The 22,357-nt window shown below is 38.4% G+C and overlaps 1 protein-coding gene across 1 annotated transcript in view; it reads right to left on the bottom strand.

Moving 5' to 3' along the window:
- ANKS1B (ankyrin repeat and sterile alpha motif domain containing 1B) overlaps positions 1–22,357 on the bottom strand; it is a gene marked incomplete at both ends in the record, with an annotated part of 442,459 nt that overhangs the window by 171,186 nt on the left and 248,916 nt on the right. The window contains 1 exon segment of the mRNA XM_082308774.1: positions 365–463. Within this exon segment, the coding sequence (XP_082164900.1) occupies positions 365–463 (99 nt within the window).

Below are 22,357 nucleotides of genomic sequence, written 5' to 3'. Positions count from 1 at the left end.
GCAGAGTATTTCCAGGCCAACTGCTATGTAAAGACAAACATCTGAAATTCATTGACAGCCTTATTTACACATACATAATCTCAATCTATAAACAGATTGAAAAGCCAAAAATAATGAAAATAAATTCTAAACAGCTGTCACTTCAAATTACAGATTTTACTCTCCTTTGCTTTGTTTGTCAATTACATCTATACAAAGTGAGTCCAATGCAATGACATTACATTATACCACATTTGCATATGCAAAAAAACATATCTACAAAACCAGTAGAGAGTTATATTTATCTCCATTCAAAAAAGTGTTTTAAATAATGTGAAAGCTGTAGGTGTTAGTTCCCTCGCTTGGATAATAACAGAAACTATACCTTTGGGAGAAGCTGGATTGCTTGGAGTATTCTCTGCCTGTGTCCAGAGTTAAGGATTCCTATTTCCAAGAGATCCTGGTCCTCCATTACATTGCTTCCCTAAAAATGGAAAAAAAAGGTAGAATAAAAATGAAAAAATAGCAGATGCCTTCAATAGCCTGAAACAAGCCCTCCTGTTCCGTTTAAAAGAGAGCATTTTGCTTAACTTATAGTATCTGACAAGAATTATAAATTACCAATGATTGCATTCATGTTCATGATGACAAAATATGGTGGAAGGCGCTTGAACTCACGGACAATTACTATACTGCTGGCAGCACTGCCAGTGGAGAAATTGTAGCTCTCACTCGAGCCAAATACCAGATGTGAACCTTCTTTCATTTGATTGAAACCAAGGACATGACTAGAGAAATATTCAGAAACTTCATTTTTTTCATTCCCCTCCTACCTCACCCAGCTATATATGATGTTCATTTTCTCCAGACTTAGCACAGAATAAGATGAGCAGAGTGGATGAGGATAAAATTATTTAGTTCCTTGCTAGTAAAATGGTGAAGATACCAAAGAGGGGGAGTGGTATCAACAAACCCCATACGGTCCTCAACCCCCTGAATTTAACTGTACCAGTGCAGTCCTAACTTTACCCATCATTGCTCTTATCTCCCTGATTGCAGGCAGGTCAAATAACTCCTAACATGCAAGCAGCTGAAAAAGACCATCTGTTCAAACAATGCATGAAATAAGTGCCCACAAAAGTCCATAAAATAAGACTCCACAATTCAAGCCTCTATTCTTAGGAGTTGCTACCACTAGGAGAGGACCTATAGCTCCACAAACAGGATAATACAACTCCTAAGTTCAAGGAGTCTGACACCATCTAGATAGTAAGTTCAGCATTTGAAGGTTAAGGTACTTGATTAGCTGACAGCGACTATTGGGAATCACAGGAGGCACAACAGTAGCTCAGAAAGGGAATTGCAGCCAGGGATCAAATCATGATGGTTCAAAGTAGGTTGGCAATCTTGTATTGCTTTTTTAGACTACCTAATTTCAGACAAAACTCTTTTTTTTTTTTTTTTATTTTTGAAAAAGCTTCTAACTATTACAGTTGTGAAAAAATCCTGCAAAAATCAGATGACCTGTCTGAACTCTTACCCCTGTTGGAGTCCCATAACACTAATTTGCTAGAAGCAAGAATTCTTATTATTTGTACTAATTTAACATCATCATGAAATAGGCTTTACATGAGCAAATCCATGAAAAACTTCATCTCCACCTTTCCATTTGGCTTGCTGCTTCTGACTCAGTAGAGCTCTTAAGCAGCAGCAAAATGAAAAGCTAATAGGTCCATAACAGAACATACTTAAATACTTTGCTGAATCAGGTCTTAATAATGAATACGAATTCTTTCTGAATATCAAATCTCCTGTCCCACAGCAACATAGCTTTCTTTCAAAAGCACACTGGCATATGCAATACTTCACCCTGTTCAGCTGCTAAATCTTCTTTTCAGATGGACTGATTAGTTTACAGATGTACTCTTGAGGACTCTCAAGCGCTACTCTGCAGAGTATCGTGCAAAATCTAGGGGAGGTCTTTTTTAAGGCAATCATGGAAACTTTGCAAAGCTATTACATTTAAAATTATATTTCACAGTAAGTGGTATGATTTAAGACTACAAGTCTGCAAATCATATCCTGAAAGAATTTGTGTGCAGCATTCAGAACAGGGGCAGGCAAAGACCTGCTCTAAAGGGAGAAGCTGTGCAATCATGCCGGTTTAAGTAAATCACATGGTGTAAGAGTGCATGCAGCACAGGCTGTGCAAACAGTGATAGCGATGAGGTGGGGTTAGTACCCCCTTCATCTCCCTGGTAAACACATACAAAATACAATTTCCCCTTTCTTCATTTCTCCTTTAATAACCTAAATGAGGCTGTAAACCTAGAGGAAGAACTGTGGAAAAAAACCCTGCATTTTGGGCTGGATTCTTCAGCTGCTGGAAATAGCTAGCGTAAATTGATACAAGCAAACTGAGCCAACTGAGGCTCCAGTCCAAAACAAAGACTATACATTTTCGTTCATTTTAATAAATGCAGCTATATTGTTTAGAGCTATTGCTTTCACTTCATTTCACTGTTTTTCAGATTTCACCTTTCATCACTGCATGATGTTTACATACAATGACGGTAGACTCATCACTGAGCTACTACACACTGTTTACTGGTGTCAGTAACCTTGGCATCCAGCTTCAAATATTGTAATGTTTAAACCCCAATTCATTAACACTTAAGCACAGGAAAAATCCTGTCTATTTACACAAAGTTGCTGCATAGCAGAGACAGCATTATTTTATTAATTCTTTCCTATTGTTTTTTCCTTATATATTAGGTTCATATATTTTGTTTCTTTGCAGTTGGTATTATATATTTTTGAAAGTATGTTAAGGTTACAAAATCAAACATTTAAAACTCAGGAAAGCCTGGAATTCTTGTTGCCTCCTTCTCCCCTGTCTGAGGAGGCAACAACCTGGTCTTTAAGTGTGCTCAGGTTTTGGAGCTTTTCCTGTGTGTTACCATCAGTGTCAACAGTAGCAGACATCCCTCCTGTAAAACAGACTTCATTGTCTCCTGCCATGGAGCTAAACCAGCTCCTCATCTTTCCACCAGAGCAAACCAGGAAACTTTAGATACTCAGTATATACTCACTATTGCTTAACATAGAGGAGTAAACAGATAGTAGTAGAAAGCTGCTGTTTCCTTTGCAGACATGCCTCTGAAGAGAAAGAAATAGTCCCCCTTATTCCTGTCTCCCTGGTGTTTGCTCCCATTCTCCCCTTAATCCCAGTCCCTGATTCTTTTTTTACCTGATTCCTCTTCTTGCGCTCCTCCAGTCTCCTTCCATAGGCTCCTACGTTGAGAATGAGGAAAACCTCACTTCCTTCGGCAGCATATCAGAGACAAGAGGAGAAATTCTCTCCCTGCTCTTAGCTGCCATGCACACATTTTTTATAAGCTGGGCCAAATTTAACCTCAATTAACTTTACAGCAATGACATGGTAAATGTAATTAAAATGAATATTAATGCAAGAATGTCTTTTCACATTATTTCAGTCTTTAAAATAGCTGAGCTATGTTAGCTGAAACATTCACCGAAACGAAATTATTCTAGTAGACACCTAGAGAATGTGAGTCCAAAGATTTAACTTTGATATGCTTATATACAGAACTGGGTCTTGTAACAGGAAATATGGGACAGCAATCTCTACTGGGGTTATTATGCTTTTATTATGTAATAAAAACATAAAAGGCTTTGTGATATTGTAGTTTCTTAAGTCTATGGGAAAACTTAGTTGGAAGGAAAATTTACTTCTCGGAATTAAAGCAATAAGAATATATCAAAATTGCTTATACTAGGACAGATTCAGATCTCATTCACTTCACCTTACACTGCTGAAGTTCCTGTCTTGTTAATGCATAAGAGAGAGTATTACTTATGAATTAGAAAGATTCTGGTTCTGAAGTTCCAGTTAGAAAAGAGTGTAGCTGCCCCCACCGGGATCTGTAATTCTGCACAACTCTCAGGAATATAATCTTTTTCCCTGTAAGCACATACAGGAAGCCAATCTCCTGAGTAAGAAGGCAGGAGTTTCACAGAACAGTTGGGCTCAAGAAGGAAGGAAAAATGACTGCATGTGGGAGACTGGAGGCATATGAAAAACAACACAATTTAAAAAACCCAGAAATTTTGCCAAAATCTGAGATAGTTCCTATAAATAAGTTCAGAACAAAATACATAATGGTAGACTACAAGATAAAGATTTTACTGTTATTTATTTGGGTTGTTCCACACAAAATCACCTCTGGCACTCTCTACCTGAAGTTAATATAGCTTTCCGCAAAACTGCTGGGTTAGACCTTTATACCAGATTCCAAATGTATGTAAGTACAGATAAATGTATACAGAATCTTTAGAAAACAATTTAATCTGAAGTATGTCAGATTTATAGCAAAAAAATTACTCTCTCTATTAAAAACAGCCTAATTGCAATACATTAAACAGCTCAAAGAACCTCTAAAATCCAATCAAAGCAAAAGATTCATAAACTTGTAGACAATTTCATTTACTATCAAAAGAGAACAACTTTCAAGATTCTTAAGAAAAAAAAAAAGACTAATACGCATTCTACATCCTGCAGGAACAAAAGCACTTTGAATATTTGTCTCTGAAGGTAATAAAATATGGGGATTAGAAGAACGTATTAGGATGGCAGGCATGACTGTATGTTTCTCATTGTGCCCCTTTTGTACCTATGTTTTTAATCTTCATATATTTTCTGCGCATGAGACCTATGGTGAAAAATTCCAATGTCTGATTCTGTCATCTAAATAAAATAAAAATGGTACAGAAGCTTTAAAACAGCTGGAAGATGTATCACTAGACTTATCTGAAAACTCAACCACTGAAGCTGGAAGAGAGAGGGTGTGGGGAACAAACCACCTGCATATGCTTTTTGGTCTTATTCTTGCTCTTCATCTTGGGTAATAGATTGAAAGCCCGATAAAGGCTGGAGAGAGGTTTCATAGATTTTCATTGCAATCAAAGTTCTGGAAAAAAAATCTCAATGGGGAGGTAAATGCATATGAATTACTTTACGTAAACTGAGTAAAAACTGGCTGGAAAAAAAAAAATTAATTTTGCATTTGAAGCTTTTTTCTCTCTTACAAAAGAAAAGATTGTTATGTAAGAAATAGAAGATTTAGGAGAGTTCTGGCTATAGGCTGGCAACTAACCCAGCTTTTTCTATGCTCAACTATGTCAGCTAGAGAACGAAAAGTAGTGAATCTGGTGTCTAAGAGCTGCTACCCACCAGGCTGAGTTGAATTCATTGGCTGAGCAGCCATTATTGAGATAAACTTCAACTGGAGATGCCAAGTGCTACTGGAAGTGGCAACAACTTCTGGTAACCATTTTATGCTTTTGGTGTATTGGAAATTGGTTTGCCCAAGAGCAGAGTTGGTGTGGGTCAGGGAAGGATGACTTCTGAGGTAAATACAGTATAGACTGGGTAGCACTGGTGGTTGCATCAGTCTTGTTGCTTGGGGAGCACTATACACTCTCCTTTGCCCTCTCCCAGCCACCCAGGTAGTAATCTGCTGCACCATCAACATTTTGTATTTGCACTGAATCTCATCCTGGCTGATTGAGACCTGAGACTGCAGGAGCACAGCTGGGGGGATCTGAATGGAGTTGGGGCAACAGGCCTCATACTTGGGTTTTCAGGGTTGCTGGAAATATGACTTGGCGCAGAAAGGAATAAAAGAGAATTTGGGAGGTAGTACAGTTAGCTGGGGTACCTGAGAGTACCATCATTCCTGCCTCAGATAAGAGAGGTAGGAGCAGGGCAGGGACAGATGGGAATGTTCTGCCATTATATATGCTTGGAGACTGAAGTCAGAGATGATAGAAAACAGACCAACAGCATCAAAGAGCTCTATTGTTCCTTACCCCTTCCACCCCAAATGCATAACTGGGAAGGAAGGGAGCAGGCATCTGGTACCAATGGGAACAAGGACACATTGAATAACCAGGACTTTTCTTTTTTGTTGTCTAAATCGTATGCCAGAAGGTTTATAAATTTTCATCACAACATAGCTTTTCCACAAGGTAAGAGAGTTTATTTCTTAGAGACTTGCAAGAAATGACTAGAGAAATGTAGTTTTCAATAATGAAAACTGCTTCTTGTTAGTGCAAAAAATTCAGGCAATGTGTCACATATTTCATTTCCAAACAAGAACTGGCAAACGACCAGAATTTAGCAAGCTTCAGTATGAGTGAAAAGGTTGCCTCTCATTAGTACTGCCACTGTTAACATGAAAACAAGATCTGTAAGAATGATTATTGAGTGAAGCGCTTAACTTGTACTTTGAGGTCAGAAAGATTTATCATATTCCTGGAGATAGTGCAGAAATTGTTATTTCACCTACAAACCTGACAAGACTATGTTAGAAAAATCCCCTGCAGAAGCATGAAATTTTGCCTTTGGGAAAAGAGATTGATTATAAAATACGTTAGGAAGAAAGGACCGAGCATATTGCAAAATAATTATTTGATAATGTTCTTCCAAAATTATTTTATTTTTAAACTACTGATACTGATAATCATTCTCAATCCTCACCTTGCTCTCTTGTCAGTCTTTACATTTATGACTTTCTTAGCAATTAAAAACCCCACAAAACCAAAGAGAAAACTGAAAGAAAGTTTTCCATATTACTGTCATTTTGTCAGGAAGTAATAATAAACTACTATTGAAACGTTAACTAAAAAAAGGCCATTTCACTCATAGATAAGAGTGACGTGATAGCAGTTCAGAGCCCTAATTCACAAACTATGCATAAAGATAGAAGGTCATGTAAGTAGGCTCAGTTTAAAAAGGAGTCCCAACAGACCCCTAGTCCCACTCTACCTATGTTTTAAAGATTTCTCTCTGGTTTACTTTCAGCTCTTCCAGAAGTGAACCTGAAGTAACCGGTGCCATCAAAAGCTTTTCAAATATTGATATTCAAATGAACATATAGTCACAGACCTTTCACACAACAGTAATCGTTAATTAAAGTATAGTGATAATTAAACAATACTGATAGCTGGGACAAGGATCCTTGTAGGAAGAATTTCTGCTATTTTTATCCCCTCTTCCTTGTAACACTGATTCATTACAACCAACACAATTGTCACATGCAAATTAGCTGCACAGATAAGGTGGCAATTGAAAAAAATTACCTCTAATGTCGCACTTGGCCCACTTAATTACTAACGCTGTTGACCCAACTCTGTCTGCCTATTTAGTCATAACAATTCAATAAAATAATTATTAATACTTACCTAAATTACATCTTAATGTCTTGAATGTATATTGTGAAGATAATTTCACTTCATCTGAGTAATGAAAATTCCAGACAGTCTATATTGTACCATTATTCAGATTACTTGAGATAAATGCTAGTTAGCTTAGATGCTAAATTTCTCAAAGGACCCACTTTAAAATCAATATTACTGTGAGCTAATTAACAGACTTATAAATTCTCAGAAAAATATTCCTTTCTCCAATAAGTGTGTAAGTCTGGGGAGTGCAGGAAGGGGTAAACATGATATTTTCAGACAACAAAAATGCTGAATACCTGCTCTGCACATAACATGGAGTTCTGTTTAACCTTGGAGCTAACACTGGTGTTTTTGTAATAAATGTAAAAACTCTGTTTGCGTCCCAGAATATCTCACAGCAGTATTTCCTTCCTCACATTTTTATCAACCTTCATCATGTTGTTTAAAATGTGAGCCACCCAAATCAGCCCAGAGAGTACAAAACAGAGTCAAAGACTTCAACTATAAAATTCTGGGCAGGATCCATGTCTTAAAAATAGGTTATTCACAGAAAGGGCCTGTGAAATAGCAGCAAGGAAAACACACGCTCAAGAAAATACTTAAGCCTTCACATACTTACGCCCTAAAGTTACAACTGAGGTCTTGGAAGCACTTGTTCATCTCCTGCCTGCAGCTGAATCCCACTCACACTGGCAGCTTTACCTTTGGGCTGCCTGGTGTTCAAGCTGTCCATTCTGAGCAGACAGAGCAGCTTGGAAACCACATCAGACCTTCAAGTGAGTCTAGAAAGTAGGTCCTCCTCTTAGATGCCATCAGAGCTTGATCTGGTAGGAAGTCTCAGAGCATGCCCAAGGCAGAAACACAGGAGCACAGCATAAATTGGCAGCTGCTCTTTCTTACAAACGTGACAGAAGGAGGAAGAATTGCTTTATCTTTCTCATAGCACAGCCCAGCCATTAGAGGATTCATGCAGAAGGCGGGAGATCAGATTCACGTGTCTTTCTCAAACTCAAATTTCCTAAAACAAGAGGGAGCTATGCAACAACTGATAGGAAAGGGAATTCTGGGATTGAGGAGGAATCATTCACTGGTCCTGCTGGAAGTAAATTGCTGTGAAGTTTAGTCAGTAAGCCAGACAGGAATATTATCCTTTAGATCAGTGACAGCTGGCTGTGCTAAGTCAATCTTCTTGTGCTGTTGCTAGAAATGTTTCTGGTTTACATTGAGTGACTGCCAAATATAAAAAGCAGAGAAAAAGCTAAAATTTCAGGACTTTCTATTTCTTTCAACCAAGTATCCTAACTTCTGAGCAACAGACTCATGCTTCTGGTGCATACTGTAATTTGAAAGAAAACAGTAAGCCAGCTGTCCTCATCCAAAGGGATGACTTGGATGTCAAGGTCCAGGGAGCAGCATGGGAAATCCGGCCTCCAAATGGTGTCTAATGCAGGGCTGCAAAGGGAGGAAAAACTTTCAGGTATAACTCCTGCTTTGGAGTACCCTACTGGCTTCCGCTGCTGAGCATTGCAAACGCCTTTCCTAAGTGCCCTTCTCCTCCTGTTAAGTTATGCAGGGTCTTGTGTGCCTAATTCAATTGTAGGGATCCTGCTGCAGCTAACTGCATTTTCAGTAGGGTCTTGGAGGTCTCACCTGGCTGTTTGGAGTCCACTTTGTGCGCTGCAAAATGAAGGCACTGCCTTTCAGGTGCCCAAACCATTTTCAGGATCTAGCTGCTAGTAATTGGAGGCTGTTAGGTCAACTGAACTTGCTGTTTTGTTTAATATTATATTAATAAATATAATAAAATATGAAGCAGCTCCAAAAAATGAGAAATACTGGAAAATTAATGGTGTTTTCTATGTGTCACTGATTCACTATGTTTAAATGCGTTTCACGTTCCACCATGCTGCTTTTGACCTGTAGTGGTGAAGCAAGGGTAAAAGGTAAGAGAGCTTGTAAGCTAATAAGGAACTGGAATATATTAACTTTCTCTAGGTGAAAACTAAAAGAGTGTGGGGAAAATACACAGCCAGGCTTGCCTGCTAAATACAGTCGTTATGTTAGCACCCATTTTAATGTGTTCCTACAGATTTTGTTTGCTAAGGCAGGCACAACGAATAGCAAGACTGAATAAGGTATTGTCATCTCCCACTGCACACAGATGAGATTTCTGTTACATGTGATTTTTCTTATACAAACTGTTGTGATTTATTTCCATGGTATGTACAGAGATATTACTAGCGAGGTCCCTGAAGCCCAAGAGGTAAGTGGAGATGGCCTCCATTTTCTTCAAACCCTTTCTAAAAATATAAGAACATTTGATTAAGGGTTGACAATTTTCTTTTCTTCCTTTGCTTGTTCTTGTAATTCATTTCGCATGGGAAGTGGGCTGTGTTTTTCTTATCCCTTCCAATTCAGCAGCCGGGCGGCTGGCTTTGCAGGCCCACTCCCGTCACCACGGCAACCAGCAGATCGCTGTGATGTGATCCCATGTGCTTTATGTCACTACACGGTGCTATTGTTCTCCGGTAATGATTTGGGAGATGCATTTCCCTATTCTCATAAAGGAGGATTAATTATCATGCCACTGGATGGTCATCCCACATGTCACGTGTGGACTACAGCATCATATTAGGATGCATTTTGCTTCACATGAAGTGACTTCAGGAACGACTGGTTTCCACCGTGAAGCCTATGTTCAGCATCAAGCAGACACTGCTCCTCAGAAACATGCTAGAGAATCTGAATCGAGGCTTAGTACTCAAGAACCATCAATATGACCATACTAGGTGAGATCAAAGGTCTCTCTAACTCATTGGTTCAGTGTCTCTGCTAGTGACCAAAAGTGCCCAGAAAAGCAAAATATATATAAATAATTTGTCTTATATAATTTTTTTCAGTCTTTGGGCTAATTTAAAGTTAAGCATATGGGCATTTAGCTACACTAGAGACTGAGTGCTGGATATATAGCAGGCAGAAGACCTGATTTTGCTAAATACAAATCCACCATAGATTTCAACAGATACATAAGGCTCAGCTGTTCTTTAGCATTTGGAAGAAGTTGATTTACCATCCCTTTTCTAGATTGCAGCAAATCATCCCTGCACTGCAAAGCTTGTTTCTTTTTATGTGTTACAGAGATGGCAGAAGGCCTGGACTAGCCTTCTTACAAATTAACTTTGAGATTATGTATTCCAAAAGAATCAAAATAAGAGCAGTCCCTTCAAAACTGTGCTATGATGACAGGCCCAAACTTGTAGAGTGCATGGAAGAAAGGATACCTAGAATCACAGAATGGTTTGGGTCAGAAGAGATCTTCAAAGATCACCTAGTCCATCCCCCCTGCCATAGGCAGGGACACCTTTCCTGTTGCTCAAAACCCCATCCAACCTGACTTTGAACACTTCCACGGATGGGGCACCCACAGCTTGTCTGGGCAACCTGTTCCAGTGTACCACCACCCTCATCATAAAAAAAGTTCTTCCTTATGTCCAATCTGAATCTACCCTCTTTCAGTTTAAAACCATTGTCCCTTGTCCCCTACAGGCCTTGGTAAAAAGTCTCTCTCTGTCTTTCCTATAAGCCCCCTTTATATACTGGAAGGCTGCAATAAGGTCTCCCTGCAGCCTTCTCTTCTCCAGGTTGAACAACCCCAGCTCTCTCAGCCTTTCCTTATAGAGAGGTGTTTCATCCCTCTGATCATTTTTGTGGCTCTCCTCTGGACCTGCTCTAACAGGTCCATGTCATCCTTGTGCTGGGGACCCCAGAGCTGGATGCAGTACTCCAGGGGGGTCTCACCAGAGCAGAATAAAGGGGGAGAATCACCTCCCTTGACCTGCTGACCAGGCTTCCTTTTATGCAGCCCAGGATAGGACTGGCTTTCTGGGCTGCAAGCGCATGTTGCCAGCTCGTGTCCAGTTTTTCATCCATCAGTATCCCCAAGTCCTTCTCTGCAGGGCTGCTCTCAATCAGTACATCCCCCAGCCTGTACTGATATTGGGGATTGCCCCAACCCAGGTGCAGGAACTTGACTTGGCCTTGTTGAACTGCATGAGATTCACACGGGCCCACTTGTCAAACCTCCCGCCTATGCATAAGGGGGATATTTCACTCTCTGTCCTTTACTGATCCCTAAAACATTTGAACAAGGTATACTGGACAATGAGTCCAAAGAATGAGGAAAAGACATTCCATTTATGCTAACTTTATCTAAAAATTAAAGGTTCCATTTTGGAAAACAACTGGATAGCCACTGATAAGTAAGAAGTGCACTTTGCAGTGACTCACTGATCACTGCATTTCTTAATATTTCTTTGTCAACCTATGACATTTTTTATTTTTAATATTAAACAGTAGCATTTCATGTAGCATGGTCTAGCTATGTCACCAATAATATAGCAACTATCACTCAGAACCTATAAAAAAAAATGTGTAGCTATTGACTGGATCCCATATAAAATATTAATTACCACAGGCATCAAAAGTTTGCCCACAATTTTTAAGTATCTTGCCATTGAACAATAACATTTATAATTCTGAAATGTAAAAATAAACAAACACATTCAATAATTAAACAAACAAATGCAAAATCAGATTTCTGGCTCTGTGAGCCAGATAGTAAACTCTCTACTTTCTTTTCCCTTCCTCCTTTTGTATCTGTTTTTCTTCCCTGTGCAACTTATTCCCAATCCACATATTGTATTCAGATATAGTTCAAATACTGCAACCGACCTTTCTGTTCACATTCTCTGCTTTATTTAAACATTTCTCACTCTTTTGCAAATATTCTTGTATTGTTTATCTCGGCTACAACACAAAAGCAGTAATTAGTGTGACTACCATAGTTCCGTGTTTTCTACCCATAACTGAGTAGTTAGAAGTTACAAATACTCACACAACATGACATTTTTACACCAATCCATAAATTACTTGTATATATAATTTCAGGCATAATATTTTATTACCAGTGAATATAAGAAAAAAATCCATGCATGTGAAAAAGTCTGTTCTCAGAAACTGAACTATGTAACTTGTCTCCAGCCAAAGCAAGTACTAGCTGTGAAGCTTAAAGTCACATAATGGTCTCATACAGACATTCCTAGCATCTTGATATAGCCCTTTGAACTATTCTTCCTGCCTAGCAAATAGTATTTGGTTTCAAGAATCTTGTATGTAAAGGTAAACTTGTTATTTATCTGAGGGGCTGATTATTCTTCCCATAGACATGCTGCATTTTCTTAAAAATCTGAGTTAACGTGTTCAAAATTAATGAGGACAACTTGATATATTCTTAGGGTAGTATTACCTGTATGCAGACTGATCCAGTCCCAAAACAGTGTGGAAGCACTCTGCAATGTTGCTACACAGCTGATTTTCCAAGTACATGTGTTGGGTTGTCTACTGTCAGAGTCCGGCAATCTGACACTAGTATTTTATTTCCCTCAGTCATAGGAAACCTTCATGCAAGTCAGTCCACCTTGTATGGCACCCTCCTTCCTGATGCTACTGTGATGAGTGTTTCCACCAATCCACTTCCTATACAAGGATACTGCATTCAACAACTAATATTTAGGGAGTCTTTGGGACCTCCCCCATCCAAATTCAAGCAGTTCTTTTACTGATGTTTTGAAGATTTATTTGTGGGCAAGCTTTTTCTAACTTTTCTTTGCAATAAAGAAATGCTCCTAATGGTCCTGATGAATACTTGTGAGTCTCGCTGCCCCCTTCTGCCTCTAATATCAGGTCCAAACCAGACCAGCGCTACCAACAAATTGGATATTAAAACTGTGTGCTCCTGATCTAGTGACACAAGATTGCGGGAGACTGTAACTTCACTTGATATAATTTCTGTATTTCAGTACACCTTCTTAAAAGGAAAAGTTACTGCAATGAATAAAACAGACAAAATAAGAGCTGCTGATCCCCACTACACATTAAAGGAACGTTGCAAAGTTACAAAGCTGCAGAACACCAGAATGAAGACTGTTCAGCGTTGGCTTACCACCCTTCACGCCAGGATACATATTCTACATGGCATCATACACACAGTATAATTATATTTATGAATAATCCATGAATTCAGTGCAGGGGGTTGGATGGTACTTATGAAATAAGATAGCTGATATTTCTTTTTTTAGCCTTTATCATTCTCTGTGTGGGTCCATGTCTTATATATAGTTTTCCATTGAAGACCTCACCAGTAAGAATGACTCACTTTCTTCAGACTTTTTTTAGACATTCATTGAAATAATATTAGACAGGTCCAAAACAGGAATTAATGTATTTTATAAGACTCCTTCAAGGCAAGGTGGCATTTTTATACCCATTATACAGATAAATAATTAAAGTAGGACTAATTAGGGCCAGAATTAAAAAAAAAATCTATTAGTTCTCAGTGCCTAAATGCAGGGATTGTTTTCTTCCATTTCAATGAGTACTTAGTATCTATCTACATGTGTATTCAAAGGACGACTGTAGTCGAATGCAGTTTTAGCTGTGAGCACTCACACTTCAGCAAGTCCAAATTCTGCTCCTTCTCTTGCACATGTGTATAAAAGGGTTTTCAGTGCAAAAGTTTTATCAGAAAAGCTTGTCACAATTTGTAGCTAGCTGTCCAGGTAAATCAGAAGCCTAAGACACCTTGGGAAATGGAAAAATCTGAATAATATGGTACTACAAAGCATGCTGGAGAGCACAGCCAGCTTTCTGCAAGGAGTCAGCTTAAGCCCAGCCAAGCAAACTAGGTCTCACTCAGCACCAGCTCTGTTGGGCCAGAGTTGTCTCTCAAAGAGTGACAAGAATATCTCTTTGAAAACCATCCAGTTAAATGTCCCTCTGCTTTTATTCAGGATTCCCTAAAATGTTTTAAGTCAGTAAAAGAACTTAGATGTGAAGCAGATATCCTTCATCCCCCTCTTTGTTTTGTTTTATTCCCCTTCCTTTCTTCCTCTTCTTCCTCCCTTCCTCTCTCCTTCCCTCCCTCCCTCCCTCCCTCCTTCCTTCCTTTTTTCCTTCCTTCCTTCCTTTTTTCCTTCCTTCCTTCCTTTTTTCCTTCCTTCCTTTTTTCCTTTCCTTTCTTCCCTCCTTCCTTCCTTCCTTTGATTTGGAGACAAAAAAGACACACAGTAATTTCTACTGAGGAAAGAGGAAATGCAGAAAAGGAGGAGACAGGGAGCACAACAAGAGTCCAGCCTGCAGGGATAATGTGGCAGGGAGAGAGCTCAGAAACATAAATGCACTTTGGGGGAGAGGGTTGGACACAGAAAATCTCAGAAGAAATGAAGAGTGGTACCCGGGTAGCTCCAGGACAGATAAGAGGAATGCTAAGAAACAGTTTCTGCCATGAATTTGGCTTATAGAAGCAATAAAATGCATGACTTCAAGATTAAAGTAATGAAATTGCATATAGCTAGCTCATACACAGAAAATGTTCCCAATTCATTTTGTTTGGGGCATAAAAATATTAATAAGTATTAAATAATTGTTTTGTTTTCTTGCACTATTTTTAGCTTGAGTCCAATCATTGCCACTGAATTTATTCCGAACTCAACTGAAGGTACTCAGTGAGATTCCTCAGGCTATCTGGTTACCTCTGGCTCTCTCCTGAGAAACTGTGCTTTCCAACTGCAGGTACTTAGAAACCTGTACCGTGAAAGGACAGACACAAGCAGATAATTGTCCACAAGATAGCTCTTAATATACAGATATTTCTGTCCCAGGATCCTCTCTTGATTTCATATATGTGAGCCAGGAATATTACGTAATTTCCTAGCCGGATAATTAAGGGAATAGAGAAGCGTCTTCCCCAAACTCATAATCCAAATCAAAGACTGACCTCAGGAAAGACCCTTAGATATATTGTCCTATGCATTCACCACAGACCAGGCTTCTTCTGCATATGCTAGCAGGTGTTTTCTTTATCCTCTCTTCTCCTCAGTCTCCATTTCTTATTGTTCAAGAAGGAAGGAAATCAGCATGCACTTTAAATAAATACATATATGAAGCAAGATGCTATTAAATATCTAGCAGAATTAAGAGACAGAGAGAAATCAAACCATACAATCAGGAACTGCAAAATTTGCTGACAGAAAGCCTGATATTACAGGGAGCCAAAGATTTGTCTGTATCTGGGTTCTTTGGCACAATATTCCACTCTTGCTGCATAAAGTTATTTTTCTGGGCAGAAAGTGAAGACCTACTATTTCTACAGGCAGTAAAACAAGTACTTAAAAAATCAGAACGTCAGGAAATAAAAAGCTCATGGACAGAATAGACACATTTCCAAATTCCAAGAGAGATGGAAAATGAAATAAAATAACTTGCATTGTCAATTTATAATTCCTTTCTGGCAACAAGAAGGATGCCTAGGGAGTTCAGAGAAGCTAACAGAACTATAATATTCATACTATATTTAAAAATGGATCAAGGCTAAAAACCAACTCAGTATTGTGCAATCTTTTATCCTAATGCAGCACAGCAGCTAAGAACTATTATTTCTTTACAAACGCCATCTTAACTTCAAGAAGTGGGCCTTCTATGTGATTAAAAGGGGAGCTGTTTGGAGAGAGCATACCTGAAGCAGTGAAAAAGCTGTTAAATAGTGTGGCTACTGAAGAATAGAAGCTATCAATCATTTCAGAGATTTTAAGAGCTGTAGCCAGCTGCACATGTATTTGTTTTTAGCATGAGCTGTAAGGTTCCAGTGAATAAGATGCAGATTTTCCCCCCCTCTTCCTAATTGCAAAGGGGGATTGTGCACAGAGGGCCACTCTTTACCAATTCATGGCTGCTAACTAGGCAGTCATAGAAAATACTGTTTGGGATTTATATCAGAAAAGTCATTTGATAGGTGTTTATCCAGCATACTTTTATTTGTGGTACTCCAGTTTTTAATATTTAAACTGACTGTTAGCACTTGTATGCACAGTAACCTTATCCCTCAACATCTGCCACCTGGGCAAATACTTTAGCTTTTATATTTCAAAACTTCCGTCTAGATCTGGTCTTTGGATCAAAAACTTTCAACATAAATCTAGAGCAGGTATGGTATAACTCGCAAATTTAACCCATTGTTGTTCCCATCAATAATGCTATTAAATCATTCAGTTTCCAATAATTCAATAAAATACTGCATAAAGATAATACTAATAAGCATCTGTAACATGAGATTTCAGTTAAGTCATGGGTTGTATGTACAAGTGTATATACCATCAGTTTCATCAGTACCAGCCAGTCTAAAACAAAAATACAGTGTATTGTTGCATGGAGATTTTATCCCATATGCACAGTAATTGGAGCTTAATGAGGGACAGCAAAAGATACAGAACATAATACGTTCCATAGTGAATAAAATGTTTGAAATGTTTAATGTAGTGTTTTAAAGTCTACAGAAGTAAATTATTTGGGGGGTAAAGTAGCATTTGTATTACTTGTTTTCCTGAAAATAGATTTCAGTCAGGAGTGGATGACGACCAGAGATCAGGTGTGAATTTCATTGTGTGACCTTGTATTTATGATGAATAAAAGCTTGTTGTTGATTCAATCAATTATGCTTATGTAGAATAAAATCATAGTTAAGACAAGTCAGTTTGCTTTGTCTGCACTGGGCCTTTACATTACTTTCAGCAGTTGAAGGATATATCTTTTTTCCCATTGAAAATCAAGAACATCAAACTTTCTTAGAACTGAACCTGTGCTTAGACCCATATAAAACACTCGGGCAAAGTTTTTGGAGGTGACCTCCGATGCACAGTGTTCAGCATCTGAAAAATCATGAAAAAAAGTGTTTCTAACTGAATATATTCATTTTTAATTGTCTAAAGTTATCATCTGAAGTGTTATCCTTTTATCTTTTCTAACTCTTTATAACCAGTTTCTAAAACGCAAAGGAGAAGCATGTTTGGATGTGTAAGTACTTTAGAATGATAACACAATTCTAATGTTCCGGATGAATGATACTACACAAGTGTAAATCACTGCTGAATGAGAAGAGAAGGCAGTTTGGGAGTCTCATCATTGTTTTAAATAACCATTGGGCTAAGGTTGTAAAATCATTAAGCAATGCAACATTAGAAAAATAAAAACAAGTTTTGTTTTTAACTGCTCATTCTTTGAAATGTGTGCTTGTGCATACTTAAATCTCAGTACACTGAATGAGGAAGGAATTTTGAGGGAAAAAAATAGTAGAGAAACCTGTGATTGAAGACTTATCATAAGACATGAATGAGAGGGATAAACTGAGGTTGCAGAGGTACTGTAACTCTCCAGTTCTTTATTTCTGAGCACGTGGAATTTTTCACCTTGGTGAAAATTCACCTTACCTTTTTGCGTAATGTGTGTATGTCTGTGTGCACGTGTGAGTGTGTGCATAGGCAGAACAGAGAGCACATCGTGAAGGGCAGGCAGAATGGACAGCACGTTGATAAAGGCTTCATGGGTTTCATTGCTTTTGTCATTAAAAAGGTTAAAACTGATGGAGTGTTGGTGTCATTAAAAATATATGGGCACGGAATATGGGAGAAGGAAACATTTTCACCAATGTGTGGGAAAACAGGAGATTCCTAAACTGAAGGAGAGAAAGTTTAGGTGCGCAGGACATTTAGAAGTGGTCAGAAAAACTCTATACCAGGAATGGGTTGCTAGCATGGCAATTCTGGTACATCATATCCTAGAACAGCTTTTAAAAGGTAGCTGTAGTTTTACTAACAAAATTAAGTTTGTCTCCTTTGTCAAAATTTTAATTGTTGATGGAAGGAAAGGTTCTCATCTACGTGATGAGAGGCACAATGTGTTATACAATGCATCTGTTTCTTTACTGGTTTCCCTTAAGCATTTTGTTAATCTCCTGACTGCACAGTTACTTCATTTGGCTTTATTCTCTTCCCATTACATCCTATTGCGACATTCTGTTCACTTCCTCATTTTCTCCCCACCAGACTTGGTACTGATGACAGTAACTCTGTGGTGCTAATAACATCACCATCCATTTCCTTCTTGAATAAGGCATTAGTTGTATGGTGAAAGGTTGATGACAAAGAGGTCAGGAGTCTGGAAATCTATACTGAGGGTGAATCCTGTGATCTGAAATACGTATTGGTACTATATTCGTATTTTATTTGTCGTCTAATAATTCATTCATTCTCCAGGAGTTCTCAAAGATGATTGCTAAAGGATCTAGTATTTCCTCTTCAGTTTCTTAAGACTCTTCATCAAACATCACCTAACCTAGATGATTTGGATATTTTAATTAACCAAGTACTCTTTTATCTGCTTGCAGTATGATCGCTGTTTCTCTCCCTCGCTCTCTAATATCTCAGTGGTCTTCATTAACACTGTATTTCACTAATTCTCGTACTTTGTTCTTTATGCTAAAACTAAAATGACTCTTATCTGACTTATAGCAGTGGTCACAACTTTCTTAATATTCCTTTTAGCTATAGCATATTGATAAAACCTTTTCTGAATGTATTCCACTCACAGTTAATGAAATGTCATTTTCTCTCCTCATATTTTCCTTGTTGCATTTTCGTTATTTACCTATTCTTTCATGATGTATTCTCTCTTTTCTTTATTTTAAGTTGTTTCAATTTTATTCATCTGCATTAACACTTGTTCATATAACTACCTGAGCTTTTGTTACATCACCCAGTCTTCCTTCCTAAAGGATAACATGTCCAAGAATCTTATGCTTATTTCCAGTTATGTTAGTACCCATTAATCTTTACCTGATAACTCCTTCAGAATCCTACAATGTAATTATCTGTAATCAAGCTCCTCTGTACTGCTGTGTCCTTCAAACATCTTTAATTTAGTCAAGGAAGTCTGTAATTGCTTGAGATTAATTTACCTATTGGTTCAGATTCCATTTAATTGTTTCGTGTTAGACAATATTGTTCTAAAACAGTAATATACACAACTGTATATTGTGTTTGTTTTAAGATTCCTTTTATTGTTTTTTTGGTTTTGGATTTTTTTAAAATTTATTTTATTAAGAAGTATTCCCATATGAAATAACTAAGAATAAGCTGTAACTTTCATCATATACAGGCCACTGGTTTTAAGTCTACCATTGCCTTCCATTGCAAAGCTTTCCATTATTTACCTGCAATGTAAATACAATTATAAACTGTCACTCTGAAGAGTAAAAACTCTTAGTCTTTCCACCTCTCTTAACCTTTAAACTTTCTGTTACTTTTAATGACCCTTACATATTATCATGTTTTCCATATCTTTCATAAGTTATGAAAAATAGCATTATACACATCATTCTATACACAAACATTTCTAATTCTTGAAGATTTAGCATTATCCTTTTTGGTAACAAAAGCAGCTGGAAGGTTTTGACCTTAAATACATACATAGCAAGAACACTGTATCGGCATTACGTCTCTTATTTTATCAGTTATTAAAATGTCATGCTTTATTATATCATTATTAGAATTTTCACCTGCTTTATCAACCTAACTTTCAGATTAAATATTTGTGACTAGTTTCTCATAAATTTGCATTTAGGGACAATAGAAAATTCCTCACATATGTAGTCTCAGAATACAGTTCATCAGTGTTTGTACACCGAAATGAAGGCCAGTCTCTGCACTAGGCAGGCTTTTAGCTCAAGCACAACATTTCATATTAACATTTAACATATTGTTAGAACAGATGGGACTAATTCCAGTCCTCAAGTACCATACTCACAGATATGTACCATGAAACAGTTTCACTTTTAGTGGTGATGGTACATGCAATGGCTTTCAGCGTCTGTATTTGGCCCTCTGTTCTTAGTGAGGGTAAGACTGAACCCAGTACATTGATATGTACATTGGACAAGCTCTTTTCGCTCAGACTGCTGTAGAGGGAGCTTTCCAAAGAGGCACATATACACTGGATGTCACTAACCTGAATGGCAGAGGTGAGTGGAAGGGCCTTCCACTGCATATACTGGCACCTGGATTGTCTACCAAGCGTACAGCCTGAAGTCCTGCCTGTGTGCCTTGTATGTACAACCTTGTGTGGAGCAAAATTTAAAGAGAGATGGCCAAATATTCCAGAACAACCACAGAAACCCTCACCTAAAGGCTAACTTAGCAGAACCTAGCAGACAGGCAGATGGAGCCATCCCTGATTATACCTTCAAGATATACAACTGTTGAGACAGGTTTAGATGAAAACATACTCACTCTGACTCTCAACGTATCCACCATACCCAGGATGCCTTAATGAAGTCAACAGCCTGTTTGGAGATGGGTTCCTTATGAATCAATTGTTCAAGTGAAATACACAAAAATTCTGTTGTGTTTTTCTTTCCTCTGTTGAGCAGTTGTTACTGTCAAAATTTTCATAAAGACCTTTGTCAAGTGCAGGATCAGTCATTAGCCTGCAGTGCCTGTGTTTTTCACACACACACACACACACACACACACACACACACACACTACATATATAGATATATAAATGTGAAGCGGATTCCTCTAAAATCCCTTTCCACTGAATGGGAATGAATACTGCCTCTCCAGATCTGCATGCACTCACACAGGAGGGTGAAGAATGGTCTGAGACCTCAAGACAGAACGACAGTGCCAGCTATTATTTACACATGTGATATTGAGGAGTACATTAATAAGCCCTTCTGTCTCTCGACCAGCTTGAGGGATACCATGACAGAATCATTAACTGGAGCATGTGGAATGGGATTATTTGTTAGACCTGCTGCTGTTGCAGGATGACAGGCACAATCTTCATCTCTGGCACTCACCTGAGCTCTACTTTACAGGTTTTATAGTAAGAATCCCTACTAGGATGAAAAAGATCTTGAAGCCTCAGGGCTGGATGTTCTGAGGGAGAAGAAAAAGCTTTAATAAAAATATTTTGTGTTTCCTTTTCAGTGAAACCTGGATGGATTCTAGCCCAAATTGAGCCATCGAAATTTTTGTGTCTACATGATAGCTTAAGGAGACCTAGTAAAAAAAATCAATACAGCCTAGACAGTGATTCAGCTGACCATATGAATCTACTTTAATTTATCCTAAAATAAGTACCCTAATAGTCAGCCAGTCAGCTAAATTGCATTCTATGCTCCATTGGCTTTAATGGCTGATTAGGTCCTTCACCTAGTTGCCCACAGATACGAATTTAGAGTCTTTTGAAGTGCTGCAAACATACATTGCCTGGAATCCAACTGAAACTCCAGACAGGTATGGGTTTTCCATAGATCCTGTACGATATATTCCAGGCCTACACAGATGTCTCAGACATCTCAAGTGATTCCAGTATGTGGACAACTGAACCGAGTGCTAAACATCTACTGACTGGTACACATGTAGATGTCTATATTTGAACTTTAACTTTGCCCCACTCTATGTTTGGCTAACAGGTTGGACTAAGGGAAGAGTTGGTCTGTCTCCAGAGCCACAGTCACAAAGGGTTACCGAGGGAAGGAGAGGAAGACTCAGAAGAGAGAGAGTGACAAGGAGACACTGCTCAGGTAAGAAGCCAGGGCCACACTGGCACTGAGAGGAGCTCCACAGTTTTAGTGTCAAGTTCTGTAGATCTGCCATGAAACTAAAAGCAAGTCCTGGGGTTTGCAAGTGAGGTCCAGATGAGGGGATTCAAACTTGTGGTTCCAGGCATATATTCTAAGATTTTACTAGATGTACAGAAAATCTTAAACCGCAGCTTATTCCAGCATCAGTGGGACTCATATTCCTTCTAATCTGCTAAAAATGTGGCTTGCTGCATATCACTGACTGCCAGTTTTAAGGTTGCCTTAAACAGTTCTTCATTTCTGGGAAAACTACACACAGACAATGCTCTCTAAATCTTCTTACACTTCAGACGATGCATGAGTGCCCTGATGAGTCTCTGCAGTAGGCATTATGGGTCTGGAGAGCTCAGAGCCTGGATGTTGCAAAGGTTGATCTGCTCTCCTAAGCCCGTTAGGAGTTGGCTTCTGAAAGTCACTAAAGTCACTACAGACTAGAACCCTTGTCAAACATTGGCCTCTTTTTCATCATCTGCAGCATGGCTAATTTAAGAAAGGTGTTGGCAGACTGACTCACTCTTTCAAGCTTTCATATAATGCCCAAATCATCACTCTCTGCACCAGGTATTTTTGGAT

This window comes from Platalea leucorodia (assembly GCF_965183815.1).
Source record: "Platalea leucorodia genome assembly, chromosome: 4".
In the NCBI taxonomy this organism is placed as follows: Eukaryota; Metazoa; Chordata; class Aves; order Pelecaniformes; family Threskiornithidae; genus Platalea; species Platalea leucorodia.
Note: the sequence above shows the minus strand (reverse complement) of the source record. Positions and strands in the feature narration are given on the sequence as shown.